Raw genomic sequence first — 18,741 nt, 5'->3', positions numbered from 1 at the left:
TACAGTACAACTCATTTTCACATATAAATGTTAAATATAACACCACTGTTCACTCTGTGCTTGTAAGCTTGTTTGCAGGCTGTTGCGTCAATTGAATTTATGAGGTGCTGATTAACATTTATGAAATACAGAATTCATAACCGTCAAATAAAGCCAGGCAACTTGTATCTCCATTTCCAGTCTTTATGCTAAGCTAAGCTAACTGGCTAGAAGCCGGAGCTTCATATATGAGTTGCAAAATGGGAAATAATACTTACAAGGTGCTTTCTAGAGCTAAAGATATTGATTGAACAAACAATCTCCACTGTAAATCAATGCCACTTTTTAATAGATCATATTTAAACACAGGTTTATGTTCTAATTAATAGCCAATAAAATATTTATAAACAGATTAACAATTTGTATATCATTTGTATTCTTAAATGTAATTTGCTTGGTCTTTTTACCCAGCTCTTTTAATATTAATTTACTGCAGACTTGATTACCCATTAAAGCTTGATGAAGCAATCCATATTTACATACTAACACCACCTTATTGCAAATTCATAAGGCATTTATAAATGGTTTAGTATCCATTAAAATGAATCTTTGTTACACTACAGTGTTAGCTATCAGACATCAGGACAAACAGCAATTATGAAAACACTGAAATTGTTGTGTACAGTTGTTAGATTATTAGACTAAGCTCACAGAGATCTCTGTAACGGTAGCATGCACATGTGTACAGTATGTAGCCTGTAGGCCAAAGCACTGATTCGGTAAAAATTCTGTGCGTTTGCGAGCAAATCAGGCAACACACTCCTCTAATTCATAGAAGTTGGAGCTTTTTCACAAATCCATTTCATCATAACACCACAAAAAACATCCTTCCAAGCCTTGAAGAAGTTTTCACTGGGATTCAATGCTGCACAGTTGTCACTGTTGACATTATTTGGTTCATTGTCATCCCAGTACCTGGAGAAAATAATAGATTCGTTTACTGAGACATAATATTTGCTTTCCCTCAGTCTGCATCTTCATTTTTTTCCCTGCTGTCTCAAATGAATGGGAATCAAAAAGAAAAAAATCAGTGATTGAAATATTCGGTCAGCAAGCCCCTGGTTGACCTCTCTTACATGAATTTAATTTTTTTTATTAAATTCTTGACATTGTTTCCCACCCCTTTACAAAAGCTCAAGCTAAAATTTGTTTTCCCAAATGTCCTGGTGGCCAATCATGTCTGTTCATGTCACATTTGTTTGAAAAACAATATGTAATTGGTAATTCATTAGCGTCGTCTTTCATTTTTTGTCAAAGTTACATTATTTTATGGCAAAGCAGTGGAGAGAACAGACTGTTCAGCAAACTTTTTGCTGTTGCTTGTGGTTAAGGTATAGCAGGTAAAATATAATCCCTTCCTGTTCCAACTAATTATGCAAGAGGATACAATCAATTAGTAGGAATTTCCTTTTAAAAATAAAAATGTAAATCCTGTAAATCTTCACTACCTAACTGGATGTACCAGAAATTGACCTCGTCTGCGATGTTATGTTGAGAAAGTCCTATAAAATCTGGCTCTTGTTTTATGAATTTTTTGAGACATATTTAACTCTTACCCTTCAACCAATACTGTTCCATCCAACCATTTCCAAATCCCATCATTTTGCAAATCTCTCAGTCCAATCCAGAAGCCACTGAGGGGTTTTGAGTGGTCAATATGATTTCTCAAGTAATTTACAGTTGAGTTCTAACAAATAGAAATATAAACACACAATTACACACAATTAAAAAAATACATTTTTGTTATTTTGAAATTTTAGAAAAACAGTGTTGCAAAGAAATATCAACCAACCTCTTTGTCTTTGCTGTCTATGACAATAAGATCACCACCATACGTCTGACAGAAATCTCTGGCTTTTTGCCAGGTTTTCACTCCACCAGTGTCCGAGAAAGGGAAGTAATAACACATGAAGTTCATCAAAATCCATCCTGGGGGACAATGTCTGCAGCCATTACCTGTTGCCAAAGAAAATAACAGTGAATAACACAAAGATATAAAACGACAGAAATAAACATATCAGTATGCTTTCAATACATTTGCTATACAAAAATAGTAAAAGAGGTCTCACTAATAAGTGGTAGGTGCAATCTCATTGATTCAATGTCCCTTGTAATTGTATTAATCTGCTTCTCGTAGTCATCCTTTCTTCTTGTCTGGTGCTCAAGCTCCCAGTTGGTTTGTGCCTGTCGACTCTTCTCACTGTCCAGCTCCTTATTCGCACCGTTCATGGTTTCGATGGCAGTCTTGTAAGTTTCCTGGAGTTTGTTCAACTCGTTTGCGATGTTTTCTGTGTCCGCAATTGTGAGGTGGGTATCTTTGAGTTTGTTGTCTGAAAGTGTTGAAGACAGACAGTTTTTCATAGCGTGTCTTTTTGTTTCTCTCATTGTTGTTGTTGTTCTTTTTTTTTTTTTTTTACTCCTCCAGATTTGTGTCTCGTCTCTCTCCCTGCTAGAGTATGGCAAACACTCAGCTAAAACACCATAAAAAAGTATTTAAACTAGAAGATTAATGCATTCCAAAATTATTCACTGAAATGTCCAGCATGAACAAAAATAGTACATTCAGTCCCTAGACGTATTCAGAATGCACATTTGTTAAAGCTGCTGCACACACAGTATGTACCTGACCTATCACTTAACTAGTTTTTCTAGAAAGAGAAAGATTTTTTTTTAATGTGTAGCGTTTCCGTACACTGTTTCATCAAAGACAGAACTGAAACAATTAATGAATCAGCTGATTGACAGAAAACTACTTATTTCAATTAATCAGATAATTAAAATAATTCCTTGTGCAAAAATGTAAAAAAAAAAATTCTCTGTTCAGCATTAACATTAAGGTTATACAAAACAAGCAATAAGCGACATTAGCTCAGGCTACAGACGCAATGATTAGTCAAATAATTGATAAGCCCAACTACAGAAAATTAATTAATACCTATTCTGATAACTGATTAATCGCTCAAGTCAATTTTCAAGCAAAAATGCCTGGTTCCTCTTAAATGTGAGAATTTGCTGCTCACATCACAGTTAAGTGAATATCTTTTTGCCTCGGACTCTTTGATGGACAAAACTATATATCTAATGACATTAATAAAATTGTAATAGACATATTCTATTTTCTGATATAACATACTACCAATTAATTAATGAATCAAGAAAACAATCACAAATATTGACTTACAGTGGACCCCAAGACTTATATCAACTATCAGTAGCACAGCGGCGAGTAGCACCAGGATCACTGCAGCCAGCCTGCCATGTCTCCCAGGTGCTATAATGGACATGGACACTAGACACAGATAATAACTCAATATCATGAATCCCAAAACTGTACTAACAACACTCTATTATCGTAGTGGCACATATTCCAGGACCATTTTACTGTTAATGTGCTCACCAGCAGTTGAGTTTAAATATGCTTTTTTGTACCTTGTTGCTTGTTTTGGTAAGGGGGGTGCTCCTCGTCATACAAGTCCTCTTGACAAATCAGTGTGTTTAATCCGCCATCGAAATCATGATTTGAGGCTCCTGTCCTCTCCATTCTGACTGTTTAGATGAGATCCGTCGTATGAGAGCACATGCTAAAGATGATTTGTCAGGACATTGCCGTGTTTTGACACTTGATGCTGCCAGTGCTGAGCTCAACAATAGATTCTTCGTAATGGAGTCTGAGTTACTGTAATTCACCAGGAAAGAGAAGTGAAATTATAAACAATTTCACAAGAAGGATCAAGGATAAGGCTTTGCTTCCTATTGTGAAATAATTCCTGGGAACCACCTAAGTAGAGGCCTCGTACAAAGTTTATAGAATGATAAAGTTTCATAAAGTAATTTTTGGAACATCGTCTACTACAGCAATGACACATGATGACATAATGAGGACCTTATGGTGGATTCCACTTTCTTTCTTGAGGTCCAGTTTTATAGAATCTATCTTGAAGACCTTCACTATTTCAGCTGAGACTTTGCCTACTTCACATACATTCCTAAATTAATTTCTGTTTAATCCAATTACCATGCAGCATGTTCCTGTGGCTGCAGTATCACATAATCTCACAGTTTAATATGGCTTTTATGTACTGTTTTGCTATGAAGAAATAGCAAGAGCAATAATCTATAAGAATCTTAACCCTAAAAGTTTCTGTGTAATAGTGCAAGGTTAATGAAATTCTGCACATAGAGCGTATCACATTAAAGGCCATAGCACTCATGCCCCTGTTCAAGTAAATGTGTTTATTCCCTAACATTCCCCTACAGCCATGTTAAATATTGTTATTTTTGTGGAGCACTTCTACAATTTGAGTCAAATTTCATATTTATCATGAACAAGTTACTAAATAAAGCAGCAAGCTGAGTGTGAACTTGTAAGTTTGCTCGAGAAAATCGTTTGAAATTTTAGTCTATTTGACTGAATAATCCAGCCCTACTTGTGTTTTTGTGTGTGTGTGTGTGTGTGTGTGTGTGTGTGTGTGTGTGTGCGCGTGTGTGTGTCCTCTGAAACTTCTTCCATGCTCTCAGTGTATGTTTTCCTGCTTTAGTGTTTTAATAGCCCAGTATTTTGCTCTCCTGACACAGATATTTCCTGGTTAGAGGTAAATAGATTTAAAAAAAAAAAAAAAAAAAGGAATAACAGCTGACAGTGTGGACTTGGTGAAAAATGCTCTGACACATAACATACATTTGAGGGTATTTTATTAAAGACACTTCCAAAAATATGCTTTCATTTTGTGCTTCAGCAGAGCATCAGGAGTGTATCCACAGTTTATTCTGATGGCATTTCACATATCCAGTGTAACTGCTTCCTGTGGCAGTTTCCATCAAACCGGGTCCTCCAGGGATTATCAAAGCTAGAAACTGCAATCCCACAGTCCTCTCCATTTTGGTCGTTTGGTTCTCCTATCATCCAGTACCTGAGACAAATCATTCAGAAGAAACACAGTTACTCCATTTTGTTTATTCATTAATATTCCAAAATCACTACAACATTAACAACAATATTCTCCAGCTCTCACCTTTGTTCCACCTCAGTGACATTATTAATCCAGACCCACATCCCCTCTGTCTCTGTGTCACTGAGACCCATCCAGAATCCGTTCAGCCACCACTCAGAACTGATTTTCATATTCTGGATTTTGTCACTCACAAATTTCTGCATAAGCAAACAAAGAAGTTGATATTTTAAAGGGCCCATTTGTAAAAATGAAAAAACATTCATTTCAACATCATTATTGGCACAGTGTATTCTCCACAGTATTTCCCCCTCTTCCTTGTTTCTTTACATCCCACCTGCTCCTCCGGGTTATCAATCACAACCAGGTCGGCTCCACGGCTGATACAGTCTGCTCTGCTATCAGGCCAGTTCTTTATGACAGTGGAGGATTCAGTATAAGAAAAGAAATAGCAGGATGAGTTGAAAAGAATCCATCCAGAGAGGCATTTGCCACAGGTTCCCTCTGGGAGAAACAAAAGAGTCCTGTTCACTTTGAGTGCTTTTTAGTTTTCTAACTTAACAGATGAAATGAAAAATTATAAACTTATAAAAAAGTTTTTATAAACTATAATACAGTTCGTCTCACCCAAAGCTGATATATTGGACTTCAGATTTGTCTTCTCTGTTCTCAGAGCCTCAATCTGTCTCTGATAACCGTCATTGATGGTCGTCAGCTGCTGAATTTGCACCTTTAGCTGTGCATGGTTTTTGATCGCCCTCTCTAACGCCTTCTTGGCCTCCTCTTCGGCCTCGATCACATCGCTGTGGTTGCTACGGAGGTAGTTCAGCTCATTAATGAGCTGTGTTGCAGCTGAGTGGGAAACCTGGAGGGAACCCTCTTTGACTTTGGCACCTGAAGGGATGAAAACACAATGTGTCACAAAGACATAGACCACTGTCTTAAAACTTTTTGTTGAACTCTGTTGAGGAAAAATGCAGAAACTTGTATGTGTGTGAAAGTTTGAGTTTCAAATTTTTTTATTGTGGATTTAATCAGGGCGTAAATTACATGGTAAAAGTTCAGATACCATTTCTTAAAGTTTTCATACTGTAGCTGACAACTCTGCACATTCTGAAATCCTGTTATATTCTAGTTTAAAATATTTATCTTCAGAAACACTCATGAAACCAAACGCCAACAGTTATGATCTGAAATGTTACATAACATATTTATATTGACATACAGTAGCCTACATCTAAATGTTACAGTTTATACTGTAATACATATAATCATATTGATTTACAATGATTTGTAATTTTTAGATATTTCTGGAAGGAAATGTGCAATTGATATATAAAACTAATGACATTCCCATCAGCCTTAGGTTTGGGTTTAGTGCTAATCACATGTTAATATTTTAATAAATATGTTATGTAACATTGTGGAACAAACTTTCACTTCCTCTCATCCTAAAAATGATGGTTAAGCAAGGTTGCAACATTTCCCCATTTGTATTTGTTTTGTCAGAAGAAATCTTCAAATTTATTGGTAAAAATTCAGCTACTGTTGAACTGAATGTTCCTAATGAACAAATTGTTACATGGTAAAACATTTTTAATTTTCAAATGGCCCAATGGCAAGATTCACTTTTGTCAATATTTATTTCAGCTGCATTTTCAGCACAGTTCTATGGATGGCAATGTTGGTTTGAGGTTGAGCTTTGTGGTTTTAAAGGAGCTATTTGTAAGTTTGGCAAGAAACCATATTCAGTGACAGATTAAAATTTACAAATAGCCCCTAAAGGTAAAACGTCTCAATAAGTATTGGCCATGAAATATTGTTCAGGAGCAACCTGATAGCCGAGTTGTGAGGGCAACTCTTTGCTGCATGTACTGCTGTAATGAATCAAATGATAAGGGGGACCATTTTCCCATAGACTTCAATACAATTGGACTTTTTGCAACCAGTGGAGTCGCCCCTGATGGTCATTAGATAGAATGCAGGTTTAAGGCACTTCTGCATTTGCTTCACTTTTCAGACACAGAGCCTATGTCCATTTTTGACCATTTTTGAGACAGGAAGTGTATACCATTTCATACCATTGGTGCTGTTTGTAATTAATTATCTCTTGTATAAGGGCCCAATCCCAATGTCCACCCTCAAAGACTCACAGACATTGAGGTGCATTCCCAGTAATTATATGAAGGCTTAGGGTTGTGCAACTGTAAAACCATCAAGGGCATGAGGGCTGTCTACCAGACATTTAAGCCCTTTAAGCAAATTTCCTGTAAATCTGCATTTCTGCAGACTTTGCCTGAGGGAATTACCCAAAGTTCATAGCATACCTCAGAGGAGAGAAATGAGGTTTCATTTTCATATGAACTGTCATACTCACAGTTAATCCCAAGAACAATGGCAACTATCAGCAGAGCAAGGTTCAGCAGTCCAAGACACAGAATAGCTGGTCGCTTAAATCCATCTCCACCTGTGAATATTGTCATTTTTGCATTTTGTCAATTGCATTTTTTCAGTGCTTTGACCACAATAAATCTGTTCACACCCAGTTTATTGAGATGGTGGAAGAGGAGTCAACAGATGTAGCAACTAAATCCAAAACTATCAATTTGGGTGAAGTGACCCTTAAAAAATATTTCTGCTCATTTTAAATCACATTTGTGAAACAAAGTAAAGGGTTTGATAGGTGATAACCATGGGAACTATACAACTTTATAGCTACAAACACTGAGGCTTGGTAGTAAGACTTAGCCTAACAGATTATCCACAGCAATGCTCTTTATTCAATTACATCTTACTAATAACATTCAGCTACTTAAAAATGATCTGCTTTTATAGATGACTCATGATTTCACGTGTCGAGAGAAAGAGTAAAAAAAGAATGCAATGAAGAAAAATGGAAAGGAAGTAAAAAAATGTATCTGACACGGTTTAAGATTTTAAAGTCCTACCTTGTCCAAATATTTTATAGCGAGAATGAAAATCTCCGTTGCTGTTGAAGAAAACCTGAGAAGACTTTGGTATAAATGATATTTTCTGCCTATTATTTGTCCTTTGTGGATTCTCCATTGCAGTGCTGCAGGAACTGCCCAATGACCTTTTTGCCTTCTCCTTTAGTATCTCTAAAGAGGACGAGCTTGTCTGAGTGTGAATCCACCCCTTAAATATCTGTTCATTTCTCACTGATGTCCAGTTCGCTGCAGATGTGTTCTTAGGAAAATCAAGTGTTTCATGGAGAACACAGGGTGGTTTTCATCAAGGTTTCGTGTGCTTGCATGTGTTCTGTATCACTTCCTCAGAAATGCAAGAATGTGTTGAAGTGACTTGGTGTTTCAGTGGCTCAGTATTCCTCTTTTCGATTCCCACACGGATGGTTTCTTAGATGACCAAGAGTCCTCTGCCACGCTAGCAGCACTGCCGGGCTGCATTAGGGCAGCATGCTAACAGGTTTAGGCTCATGGGAATCTCATCAATGTGGCATAAACATATGTTTTCACACAGTCACAGAGGGCAGTTTAATCATATTTAATGCTGAGGATATTGCAGACGTTTTGGTTAACGGTCGAGTACACAGCTGCCGGAAGACAGAGAAAACATAGGCGGAGTTTTCAAAACTTCTAGCGGGACACGTCACAACGAAGCAGGTAGCTCCCGCCGTGTGTAGAGCATGGATGTTGCCAGCAACACAGATTTTTCATTCCAGTGCTAAGAAACAAGTGTTAGCATTAGCCCCGTTAATAAGAAAAAGTGAAGCGGCAAGAAGCGGCTTGGTGTTGGCGTCCTCAGGTAGAGACAGCAGCTCGGGGGAATTTAGGCTTGTGAAGGGGCTCTCTTTCCATAGCAACCGCTTCCAGGTCGACTTTCCGTTTACTTTAGTTTGTATCTATTTGCCGCGCAGGTGTTCGTCACAGCGGTCAAAGGTCAACTACATGGAACTTTAAATACTTAAAAACGCTCAGCGAGCTGCGCGTCGCGCTCATCCATGGCTGCTCTGCGCCTGCGCGTCAGCCTTTGGAAATAATGGGGTTCAGAGCGCAGCGGTGACGTTGCCACGTCCCGTCTGAAAGTAAATTTAGACGACGCGGTGGTAAAAAAAAATATTGTTCATTTGGGATTTGGTAGATTTTTATCTTTTATTTTGTGTGCATAAAACAACAAAATAAGTATTGTGTCTTGCAGGGTAGCCGCTAGCAGTGCGTGCAGATGTCTGTAAGTATACCACATAATGACAACTGAAATACAGTTAGAATATCTTCAAGTGAATGTCCAGAAGCACAGCACACATCTTACAGGTATTTTATTCAAGACACTTCCAAACATTTGCTCATGTTTTCTGCTTGAGCAGTGCTTCAGGAGTGTATACACCGTTTATCTTGATGGCATTTCACATATCCAGTGAAACCTATGATCCTCACACTTTCCATCAAACCAGGTCTTCCAGGGATTCGTGGCTCTATAAACTGCTAGTCCACAGTCCTCTCCCCGTTGTCCGTGATTGTTTGGCTCTCCATCTACCCAGTACCTTAGAGAAATCATTCAAAAAAACAGTTACTCCATTTTACTTAGTCATGGTGACGGGGCATCACTTATTGTCATCAAATGAACGTAAGAAGGTGAAAATAATCGTAAAGAATCCATCACCTCTGTTCCACCTCAGTGACATTATTAATCCAGACCCACGTCCCCTCTGTCTCTATGTCAGTGAGGCCGATCCAGAATCCGCTCTCCCAGTTGCCACGACGACCTTTCAAAATTTTGATGTTGTCACTCACAAATGTCTGCGTAAGCAAACAAAGAGGTTGATATTTTAAAGGCCCCATTTATAATAATTAAAAAATATTCATTTCAACATCATTATTGGCACAGTGTATTCTCCACAGTATTTCCCCCTCTTCCTTGTTTCTTTACATCCCACCTGCTCCTCCGGGTTATCAATCACAACCAGGTCGGCTCCACGGCTGATACAGTCTGCTCTGCTATCAGGCCAGTTCTTTATGACAGTGGAGGATTCAGTATAAGAAAAGAAATAGCAGGATGAGTTGAAAAGAATCCATCCAGAGAGGCATTTGCCACAGGTTCCCTCTGGGAGAAACAAAAGAGTCCTGTTCACTTTGAGTGCTTTTTAGTTTTCTAACTTAACAGATGAAATGAAAAATTATAAACTTATAAAAAAGTTTTTATAAACTATAATACAGTTCGTCTCACCCAAAGCTGATATATTGGACTTCAGATTTGTCTTCTCTGTTTTCAGAGCCTCAATCTGTCTCTGATAACCGTCATTGATGGTCGTCAGCTGCTGAATTTGCACCTTTAGCTGTGCATGGTTTTTGATCGCCCTCTCTAACGCCTTCTTGGCCTCCTCTTCGGCCTCGATCACATCGCTGTGGTTGCTACGGAGGTAGTTCAGCTCATTAATGAGCTGTGTTGCAGCTGAGTGGGAAACCTGGAGGGAACCCTCTTTGACTTTGGCACCTGAAGGGATGAAAACACAATGTGTCACAAAGACATAGACCACTGTCTTAAAACTTTTTGTTGAACTCTGTTGAGGAAAAATGCAGAAACTTGTACGTGCGTGAAAGTTTGAGTTTCAAATTTTTTTATTGTGGATTTAATCAGGGCGTAAATTACATGGTAAAAACTCAGATACCATTTCTTAAAGTTTTCATACTGTAGCTGACAACTGAAATGTTACATAACATATTTATATTGACATACAGTAGCCTACATCTAAATGTTACAGTTTATACTGTAATACATATAATCATATTGATTTACAGTGATTTGTAATTTTTAGATATTTCTGGAAGGAAATGTGCATAAGGCCTCATGTGGTCAGCAGTTTGGCTCCTGAGATGGCAAAATGGAGCAGCTGGAGCACCAACAGCAGGTCACAGTCTTTACGTGTACATTGATAAGCACCACCTTTATGCTGATATTTGTGGTTTTGAGTGAGATATCTCGACAGTACTGGAAGGATCAGCATGGAGTCTGTTGCAGACATTTGGTTTTTGATCAATGAAATACCTGCAAAACTAATGACATTCCCATCAGCCTTAGGTTTGGGTTTAGTGCTAATCAGCAAATGTTAAAATGCTAACATGCCAAAGTAAGATACCGAACATTGTTAACGTTAGTTGTTTATGATGCAATATGTGCAAAGTACAAAGGTAATCAAATGGTAACCTTAAAAAGCTCCTGCAAGAAAAGTGTTTATATATATATATATATATTTTTTTTTTTTTGGTTGTTTGTTTGTTTCTGGTGTGTCCTTAGTTCATCCGTTGTTTTACAATACAACTTCCACTTCCTTTTCTCATTAAAATAAGGGTAAGCAAGGTTGTAACATTTCCCCATTTTTATTTGTGTGTCAGCAGAAATCTTCATTCATGACTAAAAAATTCAGATGCTGTCAAACCAAATGTTTTGGATGAACAAATTATTGTAAGGTAACTGGCTAATATCTGCAAAACGTTAGCATTTTAAAAGACTGATTGTCAGCATATTAGCAGGTTGATGTAATGTAGTTCAAAGCACTGCTGTGCATGAGAATGGCCTCATAAATCTGCTGATGTTGCTCTTGACCTCGTGCTGTTTGTGTTGTTTGTGTGTACAGGGTCATTTCAGTTTTGTTAATTACAGTGAAAATCCACATAAGGGGAAAAAGGAAATAGCATCGTCATACTTACAGTTAATCCCAAGAACAACAGCAACTGTCAGCAGAACAATGTTCAGCAGTCCCAGACACAGTATAACCCATTTGTTGGATCTGTTTCTACCTGTAATATTGTAATTCATAGACACTTACAGGAGCAGTAATGTGAAATACAAAAAATATGTGTTTTCCTTCTGAATTTCTGGTATTTAGTGATGTAGATAGCTTTGGTTTTGAGATATCTGTAGGTTAGTGAATTGATTTTTGTCAGTGTTCTGAGTATTTACTCAATACCTTGACCACCATACACAACATCTGTTCATTTCCATTTCATTGAGGTGGTGCAAGACGACACAGTAGATGATGGAAATACAACCAAAACTGTCAGTTTGGGTGAAGAGACCCTTTGAAATATTTATGCTCATTTTAAGCGATACTAGTGAAAGCAAGGTAAAAGAGCATGAAATGTAATAATTGTTAAGAGGTCTTGAATATAATGAATATGCTCCATTCAGTAACATTTGGATAACAACACCATTAGTTTATTTAAAAATCACAATGCAATTTGCACAGAGAAAGACAGAATAAAGAAAGCCACGATGAAGGAATGGGGAAAAAATGTTAGAAATGCGTCAGATTTTGAAATCATACCTTGTCCAAATATTCCATAGGAAGAGTGAGAATGTTCATCCTTGTTGAAGAAAACTTTTCTTAGAAATGACCCTTTGTGCCTCTCATTCATTTTTCTCTGTTGTTTCTCCATTTTTGCAGAACAGTAGTTACCGCCCGCTGATCTGTTCGCCCTCTCTTTTATATTCCCACCAATACTGGAAATCCACCCCTAAATTTATTTTCATCAGCTTGAACTATGTGTTGTGGTGTGGCCTTATTACAATAACATATATTATTCATTGATTATTGACTCATCCATTTTCATACAGTTTTTATTATTCTTTGCAAAATATTTAAGTTACAATAAATTCAAGTGAACAATGCTCAGACATATAACACACATTTAAGTATCTTGCTCAGAACAGTAACTTGTCTGTTCATGTTTTCTGCTTGAGCAGTACTTCAGGAGTGTATACAGAGTTCATTTTGATGGCATTTCACATATCTACTGTAACCGATGCTCGTCACAGTTTTCATCAAAGGGAGTCTTCCAAAGATTAGTGGATCTATAAGTTGAAGAGGTGAAAATACAATGTCACAAAGACAACTGTCTTAAGCTGTGTATAATGGTGTAGTCCAAAACTATTTTATTAGTAAAGTTGGATATTGAAACTGCTTTTCTCTGTTTTGTTACGTGGTCATACTTACAAATTTGGAAGTATTTGTAAGTCTGGTTGACCAATTGTGGGATTCCCGTTTGACAGGTCTAGTTAAAAATGGAGACCATTTGTAAATCATATAAAATCATGAAAATAATACTCTTTGAAAACTCCTAATGATGTTTTTGAACAAACTTTTCTACATAATTTTCTCATTCTGTAAAGCATAGTTGAACATAGCTTGAAACAATTGTAACCCTTGTATAAGTTAAAAAATGTCTATTCTGCAGTCTTATGTCAGTGAAAGTGCACAGAAGAAGGAAATGAAACTTTTTCTCAACTGTCATACTTATAGTTAACCCCAATGACAACAGCAGATATCAGCAAAACCACATTCAACAGTGCTGGACACAGTATTATCAGTTGGTCGTTAGGAAAAGTGGATCCTCCTGTGATTACAGTCCATGAAAATGTTGTCATCTTAAAGCTTCCAATAAATAAAAGAGAAATATTTCCCAGCATATTTCCCTCTTTACTTCCTAGTGTTATCTAAACATGTGAATATTACGAAAATGAAACTGAAATTAGTTGAATTTATTTGTATGTAGAAATAAAAAAAATTAATTTGAGAAACTCAACAGCAAGATGACTGACCACAAATAATGTATTGGCCTAGACAAACTGGACAAAGAAGGAAATTTGTCAGAAAATTTCATACCCTTTCCAAATTTTCCATAGACTGCCTGGAAATGTTTGTCTACCATTTTCCCTCCTCTGTAGCTACTCCATGCCATTGAGGCAGGTACTACCCAACATTTTATGTGCCACTTATTTTATACCCTCAAGAAGCAGAGTGGCTTGAACGTGAGTGCTTCTTTGTATTACTGGGCTCCCTAACTTTTGACTTAACTTTTTATGGCATAAATACAGTTGTATTTAACCTAAAAATCACTCATCATGTCTTAATTATCAGAGAAATTATCTCCACTAAATTCATTAGGTGATTTTTAAAAGAACTGCTACACCTGTGATGAAGTTATTTTAGCTCATATTAAAGGAGGTACAGCACATCCGGAAAGTATTCACAACGCTTCACTTTTTCCACAATTTGTTATGTAACAGCCTTATTCCAAAATAGATTAAATTCATTTTTTACCTCAAAATTCTACACAGCATAATGACAAAGTGAAAAATTGAGCTCATATGCATCCTGTTTCCACTGATCATCCTTCAGATGTTTCTACAACTTGATTGGAGTCCACCTGTGGTCAGTTCAGTTGATTGGACATGATTTGGAAAGGCACACACCCGTCTATATAAGGTCCCATAGTTGACAGTACATGTCAGAGCAAAACCAAGCAATGAAGTCCAAGGAATCGTCTGTAGACCTCCGAGACAGGATTGTATCGAGGCACAGATCTGGGAAAGGGTACAGAAAACAGACGGAAGCCACCCCTCAGTAAAAGGCACACGACAGCCTGCCTGGAGTTTGCCAGAAGGCACCTGAAGGACTCTCAGACCATGAGAAAGAAACTTCTCTGGTCTGATGAAACAAAGATTGAACTCTTTGGTCTGAATGCCAAGCGTCATGTCTGGAGGAAACCAGGCACCGCTCATCACCTGGCCAGTACCATCCCTACAGTGAAGCATGGTGGAGGCAGCATCATGCTGTGGGGATGTTTTTTGGCAGCAGGAACTGGACCTCAGACTGGGACCAAGGTTCATCTTCCAACAGGTCAACAACCCTAAGCACACAGCCAAGATAACAAAGGAGCAACTTCGGGACAACTCTGTGAATGTCCTTGAGTGGCCCAGCCAGAGCCCAGACTTGAACCCGATGGAGCATCTCTGGAGAGATCTGAAAATGGCTGTGCACCGACGCTCCCCATCCAACCTGATGGAGCTTGATAGGTTCTGCAAAGAGGAATGTGAGAAACTGCCCAAATGTAGGTGTGCCAAGCTCGTAGCATCATACTCAAAAAGCCTTGAGGCTGTAATTGCTGCCAAAGGTGCTTCAACAAAGTATTGAGCAAAGGCTGTGAATATTTATGTACATGTGCCTTTTTATTATATTTTTTAAATATATTTGCAAAAATTTTAAGCAATGTTTTTTCACTTCGTCATTATGGGGTATTGTGTGTAGAATTTTGAGGTAAAAAATTAATTTAATCAATTTTGAAATAAGGCCGTAACATAACAAATTGTGGAAAAAGTGAAGCGCTGTGTATACTTTCTGGATGCACTGTAAATACAACATTCAGTGGTTTTGTGTTCACATCTAGACCCACTTATCTTGCTGCTAATATAAATATGAGACATTTGGTTTTTTTATTTTTATTCTGGCATATTTATTTTTTCCATTATATTATTAGAGTGCTGCAGGAACGAGTAATTAGCATTTCAGCACTTCTGATTCCCTTGTCCCTAAGCCCTTGTTTTTTAAATAGGTTTTTGGTAAAATGACTGAAATAAAGTGTGTGTGTGGTTTTATTCTACAACATAAAATACACAAATACCTGAGTCATGATTTCTTTATGCTTTAACTTCTCCAAAAAAAAAAAAAAAAAAAAAAAAAAAAAAGACTGGTTACTAACAAGTGGATAATTGAGACCACAGAGGTTGTCGTGGACATTAAATGTCATTATGCCTAACACGAAAACTGATCTTCTGACCAGTCAGGTTTGAAAGCCTCATTGTGTTTATACTCACACTTTTGCAAACTATTACTAACTTTGTAAGAGGAAAGGTTTATTAGAAAAGGTAAGCATGCTAAATCAAACTACTGTTGTTTGTTTGTAGGCTAATATAAGTTTTTTTTACGTAACTGATTGTATTTTTAATAAAAGTTGTGTTTATCTATGAAGATTATCTTTCTGTGCAAAACATGTAGCCTAAGTATCATAAACTTTTGTTTGTTTCACAGCTTTTTGTCTGCAGTAATTTAAAGGTCAATATAAATATTCCATTGGCTTTTTGTTGAAGGAACCAGGGTGATGCTAACTTTCAGGTTGGCCTACAAAAATAGCACTCTATTGTGATTCAACATTACAAAATCCAAGTGGGGGTGAATTGTTCAAGTTACTGTATTAGATTCTCGGTGCTCCAGGGTAGAAACAAATGGAATAAACTGCCCAATTGGCTAATTGGTTTAAACCTGCTTTCTATTCAAGCACAACTGCAGTGAAGAGAAACTGATGTTTACATGTAATCAATGCATTTATTAATGAGTAAATGAACCTCCGAACAATACATTTTTACTATGAAAGAGAACTGGGTGTTTGTTGTCTCTTGTCATATAACGGCTTGTTTGACACTTAAAGTCAACCTGAATGGCTGAATTCCATTTCACATAACCATTCCTTGGTCAGGTCGCAATTTACGTCAAACCATGTCTTCATAGGGTTGTCCCTATTCACAACTGCTGCACAGTCCTCACCCTCTGCTCCATAGTCGTTGGGCTCCCCGGACATCCAGTACCTAAAGCATGGCTCAAGTTATATTCAGCATGTAACCAATGAAAATGTTAAATGACTAACACACTAAAATTTATTAAATCAGTGTATATATAATCACAAATTCAATGTGTTTCTTTCTCAATTTACTTGATAAAAGCACAGGGAGATTCAACTTGTGGTTTCATGAATACCTAATTTTACATCAATCCTGCAAATTTCCAACAACTGTTCACAAGGTTTATGGTCTTCCTGGGTTATGATGTTTACATCAACTGATCTGAAACTCATTAACACACCAACAGTGCATAGTAAGTGTTAAAGCGCTTACCCTCCATCCCGCAGAACCACATTATTCACCCACATCCAAGTACCCTCTGTTTGAATATCCGTGAGACCAATCCAAAGTCCCGAAGACCTTTTCCACCACATTGAACCACTTGACCCTAGTTTTGGCAGGTGCTCAAAAAGATTTACCTGAAGGTAAACAGAGGTGAGGTCTGAGTTCTGATCTTATACTGATTCCATTTTGGCCCACAGTGAGCTCAACATGAAAAATACAATAGCCTGTGAAACACAGTGCAAATAAATAGTATTTACCTTACTTCTTAATGTTCTTACTGTTCTACTAAGCTGTTTATGTGTTGAGTTAGTTATATTTGAACCTATTGAGAATGTACTTTGTTGTGGTGGTGCTGTAGTGACTGTATTATGTGTTTCTGGCATTTTGTCCAAGACACAGCCACTCCCTCATCACTTTAAGGGTTGTGAAGGGGCCTTGATTATTTTGTCAGCCTGTACCATGCAGATAACAAACTTTTTAAGTAAACTGTACGTAAAAATATCAAGAAGAAGAAGAAGACTATCACAGCTGCTCACCATTTCCCCACTGGTTTACTGCATAGTGGACTCACCTGCTCTTCCTGGGTATCAATCACAGCAAGGTCGGCCCCACGGCTGATACAGTCTGCTCTGCTGTCCATCCAGTTCTTTAAGGGATTGGATTGTGATTTAGCATGGAAGTAGCACGAAGTGTTTAATAAAAACCATCCAGGGAGGCATTGTCCACAGCTTTCCACTATTAAAAGAGGAATATTAGTAGAAGGTACAACAAGAAGAAATGGTTTGATTCCAGAGTGCACCTAAGATTCATGCAATGGCCTCTCACACATATCAGATGTACTGGACTGTAGTGTTGCTCTCTCCACTAGTAGCATCTCAAGCTGCTTCTGAAGGTTGTCACTGAGGGTCTTGTTCCGCTCTAACTGCAGTTTAAGTTGCTGATGTTTCCCGAACTGTTGCTTAAATGCTTGTTCGGCCTCTTTTTGAGATGTGACAGCTTCATTCATAATTATTTGAAATTGATTCTTCTCAATGAAGAGTGCCTCTGCCGTTATTTCATGGGGATTGGATTCCTCAAAGACTTTGCCACCTGTGATTAACAGAGATAAGAAGGCCACTGATGTTCAGAAAACAAGTTTGAGTTTTTATATATTTTACCAATTCATATTACTGGGTATATAGAGGGTAAAGACAGTTAATGATATATGTTTAATAAATGGTGTCTATTGAGTTGTTTAGTACATTGTACGTTAAACTGACTCTAAGTAAGTGGAGTAGGGATTCAACAACTTCCTTGGACCAGTTTTACTCACAGTAAATCCCAATAACAACAGCAGTTAACAGCAGAACAGTGTTTAGCAGGCCTAAACACACGATAACCAGTGGATACAGTGGAAGATTTCTGGACCCAACTCTGACCGTGGACATAGATCCTGAACAAACAGACACTTTGATATGACCTCAGAGTAAACGACAGATAATAATACAGTAGGTTTAGTAAATGCATTATGGAGGAAGTTTAAATAACATGTGCCAACCTTTGCTTCTTGTGCTGCTCTTGTGGTGTAATGATTTTCCATTTGTACTGTCGTCCTCATTTGAAATCATCTCTGGATATCCCTTTGGCCACTCAGTTTTTTACTCAGGATTCCCCAGCATGTCACTTTCATCTGTGGGAGGCGACTGCTCTGTCAATATTACAAAACTGTGCGTGTGGGTGAGAGGGTGAGTGAGTGTGTGTGCTTGTATTTTTACATCCTGCTCTCTTTTATGTGAATTGTCTCATGAAAATCTTAAATCTTTTGTTACTCTCTTGTTATTTTAACTTCTTGGGTTCTTGGATATCCCCCTGGCCTCAGAAATCTTCATTGTGTGTCACTTGTTTATGAATTAAGGATGTAAGGATATGAGGTAGCAGCTCTGTCAATATTACAAAACTGTGCATGAATGTGTGTGTGTGTGTGTGTGTGTGTGTGTGTGTGTGTGTGTGTGTGCTTATTTGTGTCCCTGCTATCATGTCTCTCACGTGTTTTTTTGGC

At 37.6% G+C, this 18,741-nt stretch overlaps 4 protein-coding genes across 5 annotated transcripts; all 4 read right to left on the bottom strand.

Moving 5' to 3' along the window:
* Positions 1–305: 305 nt before the first annotated feature.
* LOC139632828 (C-type lectin-like) lies at positions 306–3,727 on the bottom strand. Of its 2 annotated transcripts, XM_071498045.1 has the most exons (6): positions 3,469–3,722; positions 3,221–3,328; positions 2,109–2,369; positions 1,832–1,995; positions 1,596–1,726; positions 306–954 (listed from the first exon to the last, which is right to left on the bottom strand). In XM_071498045.1, exons 1-6 carry the CDS (start codon positions 3,578–3,580, stop codon positions 804–806), a joined length of 927 nt encoding a protein of 308 aa, XP_071354146.1. In that variant the 5' UTR covers positions 3,581–3,722; the 3' UTR covers positions 306–803. The 2 variants fall into 2 exon arrangements, with proteins under 2 accessions (XP_071354146.1, XP_071354147.1); XM_071498046.1 differs by lacking the exon at positions 3,221–3,328 and having other exon boundaries at positions 3,469–3,727.
* A 987-nt stretch (positions 3,728–4,714) lies between these two features.
* On the bottom strand, positions 4,715–8,969 carry LOC139633325 (CD209 antigen-like protein C). The gene is made up of 7 exons (XM_071498928.1): positions 8,939–8,969; positions 8,169–8,195; positions 7,366–7,455; positions 5,616–5,882; positions 5,326–5,492; positions 5,052–5,188; positions 4,715–4,949 (listed from the first exon to the last, which is right to left on the bottom strand). Exons 1-7 carry the CDS (start codon positions 8,967–8,969, stop codon positions 4,802–4,804), a joined length of 867 nt encoding a protein of 288 aa, XP_071355029.1. The 3' UTR covers positions 4,715–4,801.
* Positions 8,970–9,265: 296 nt separating this feature from the next.
* Positions 9,266–12,458, bottom strand: LOC139632984 (CD209 antigen-like protein E). Its single transcript, XM_071498297.1, has 6 exons — positions 12,289–12,458; positions 11,672–11,761; positions 10,191–10,457; positions 9,901–10,067; positions 9,627–9,763; positions 9,266–9,507 (listed from the first exon to the last, which is right to left on the bottom strand). Exons 1-6 carry the CDS (start codon positions 12,398–12,400, stop codon positions 9,354–9,356), a joined length of 927 nt encoding a protein of 308 aa, XP_071354398.1. The 5' UTR covers positions 12,401–12,458; the 3' UTR covers positions 9,266–9,353.
* A 2,774-nt stretch (positions 12,459–15,232) lies between these two features.
* LOC139632985 (C-type lectin domain family 6 member A-like) lies at positions 15,233–18,393 on the bottom strand. Its single transcript, XM_071498299.1, has 6 exons — positions 18,241–18,393; positions 18,016–18,135; positions 17,529–17,792; positions 17,275–17,438; positions 16,692–16,837; positions 15,233–16,385 (listed from the first exon to the last, which is right to left on the bottom strand). The coding sequence occupies exons 1-6, from the start codon at positions 18,308–18,310 to the stop codon at positions 16,229–16,231; spliced, it is 921 nt and encodes a 306-aa protein (XP_071354400.1). The 5' UTR covers positions 18,311–18,393; the 3' UTR covers positions 15,233–16,228.
* Between the last annotated feature and the right edge of the window lie 348 nt (positions 18,394–18,741).

This window comes from Trachinotus anak, unplaced genomic scaffold (genome assembly GCF_046630095.1).
Source record: "Trachinotus anak isolate AG129_WGS33_773 ecotype Australia unplaced genomic scaffold, CSIRO_AGI_Tana_v1 ptg000015l, whole genome shotgun sequence".
In the NCBI taxonomy this organism is placed as follows: domain Eukaryota; kingdom Metazoa; phylum Chordata; class Actinopteri; order Carangiformes; family Carangidae; genus Trachinotus; species Trachinotus anak.
This window is presented reverse-complemented; position numbering and strand designations above follow the sequence as displayed.

What these genes read in the sequence shown, in the direction of transcription:
- LOC139632828 (XM_071498045.1), bottom strand. Translation starts at nt 3,580, where the DNA reads ATGGAGAGGACAGGAGCCTCAAATCATGATTTCGATGGCGGATTAAAC. An exon ending in ATTGCACCTACCACTTATTA is followed by an intron (nt 1,996 to 2,108) that starts GTGAGACCTCTT and finishes CTTTGGCAACAG; the next exon opens with GTAATGGCTGCAGACATTGT. An exon ending in GGAACAGTATTGGTTGAAGG is followed by an intron (nt 955 to 1,595) that starts GTAAGAGTTAAA and finishes TATTTTCTCCAG; the next exon opens with GTACTGGGATGACAATGAAC.
- LOC139632984 (XM_071498297.1), bottom strand. Translation starts at nt 12,400, where the DNA reads ATGGAGAAACAACAGAGAAAAATGAATGAGAGGCACAAAGGGTCATTT. An exon ending in GTCCAATATATCAGCTTTGG is followed by an intron (nt 10,068 to 10,190) that starts GTGAGACGAACT and finishes TGTTTCTCCCAG; the next exon opens with AGGGAACCTGTGGCAAATGC. An exon ending in TTGATAACCCGGAGGAGCAG is followed by an intron (nt 9,764 to 9,900) that starts GTGGGATGTAAA and finishes TTGCTTACGCAG; the next exon opens with ACATTTGTGAGTGACAACAT.
- LOC139632985 (XM_071498299.1), bottom strand. Translation starts at nt 18,310, where the DNA reads ATGATTTCAAATGAGGACGACAGTACAAATGGAAAATCATTACACCAC. An exon ending in GAGCAGCACAAGAAGCAAAG is followed by an intron (nt 18,136 to 18,240) that starts GTTGGCACATGT and finishes CTGTTTGTTCAG; the next exon opens with GATCTATGTCCACGGTCAGA. An exon ending in TGTTGTTATTGGGATTTACT is followed by an intron (nt 17,793 to 18,015) that starts GTGAGTAAAACT and finishes TGTTAATCACAG; the next exon opens with GTGGCAAAGTCTTTGAGGAA.
- LOC139633325 (XM_071498928.1), bottom strand. Translation starts at nt 8,969, where the DNA reads ATGGATGAGCGCGACGCGCAGCTCGCTGAGC. An exon ending in CGACGCGCAGCTCGCTGAGC is followed by an intron (nt 8,196 to 8,938) that starts GTTTTTAAGTAT and finishes GATTTTCCTAAG; the next exon opens with AACACATCTGCAGCGAACTG. An exon ending in CATTGTTCTTGGGATTAACT is followed by an intron (nt 5,883 to 7,365) that starts GTGAGTATGACA and finishes TCATCCCTTCAG; the next exon opens with GTGCCAAAGTCAAAGAGGGT.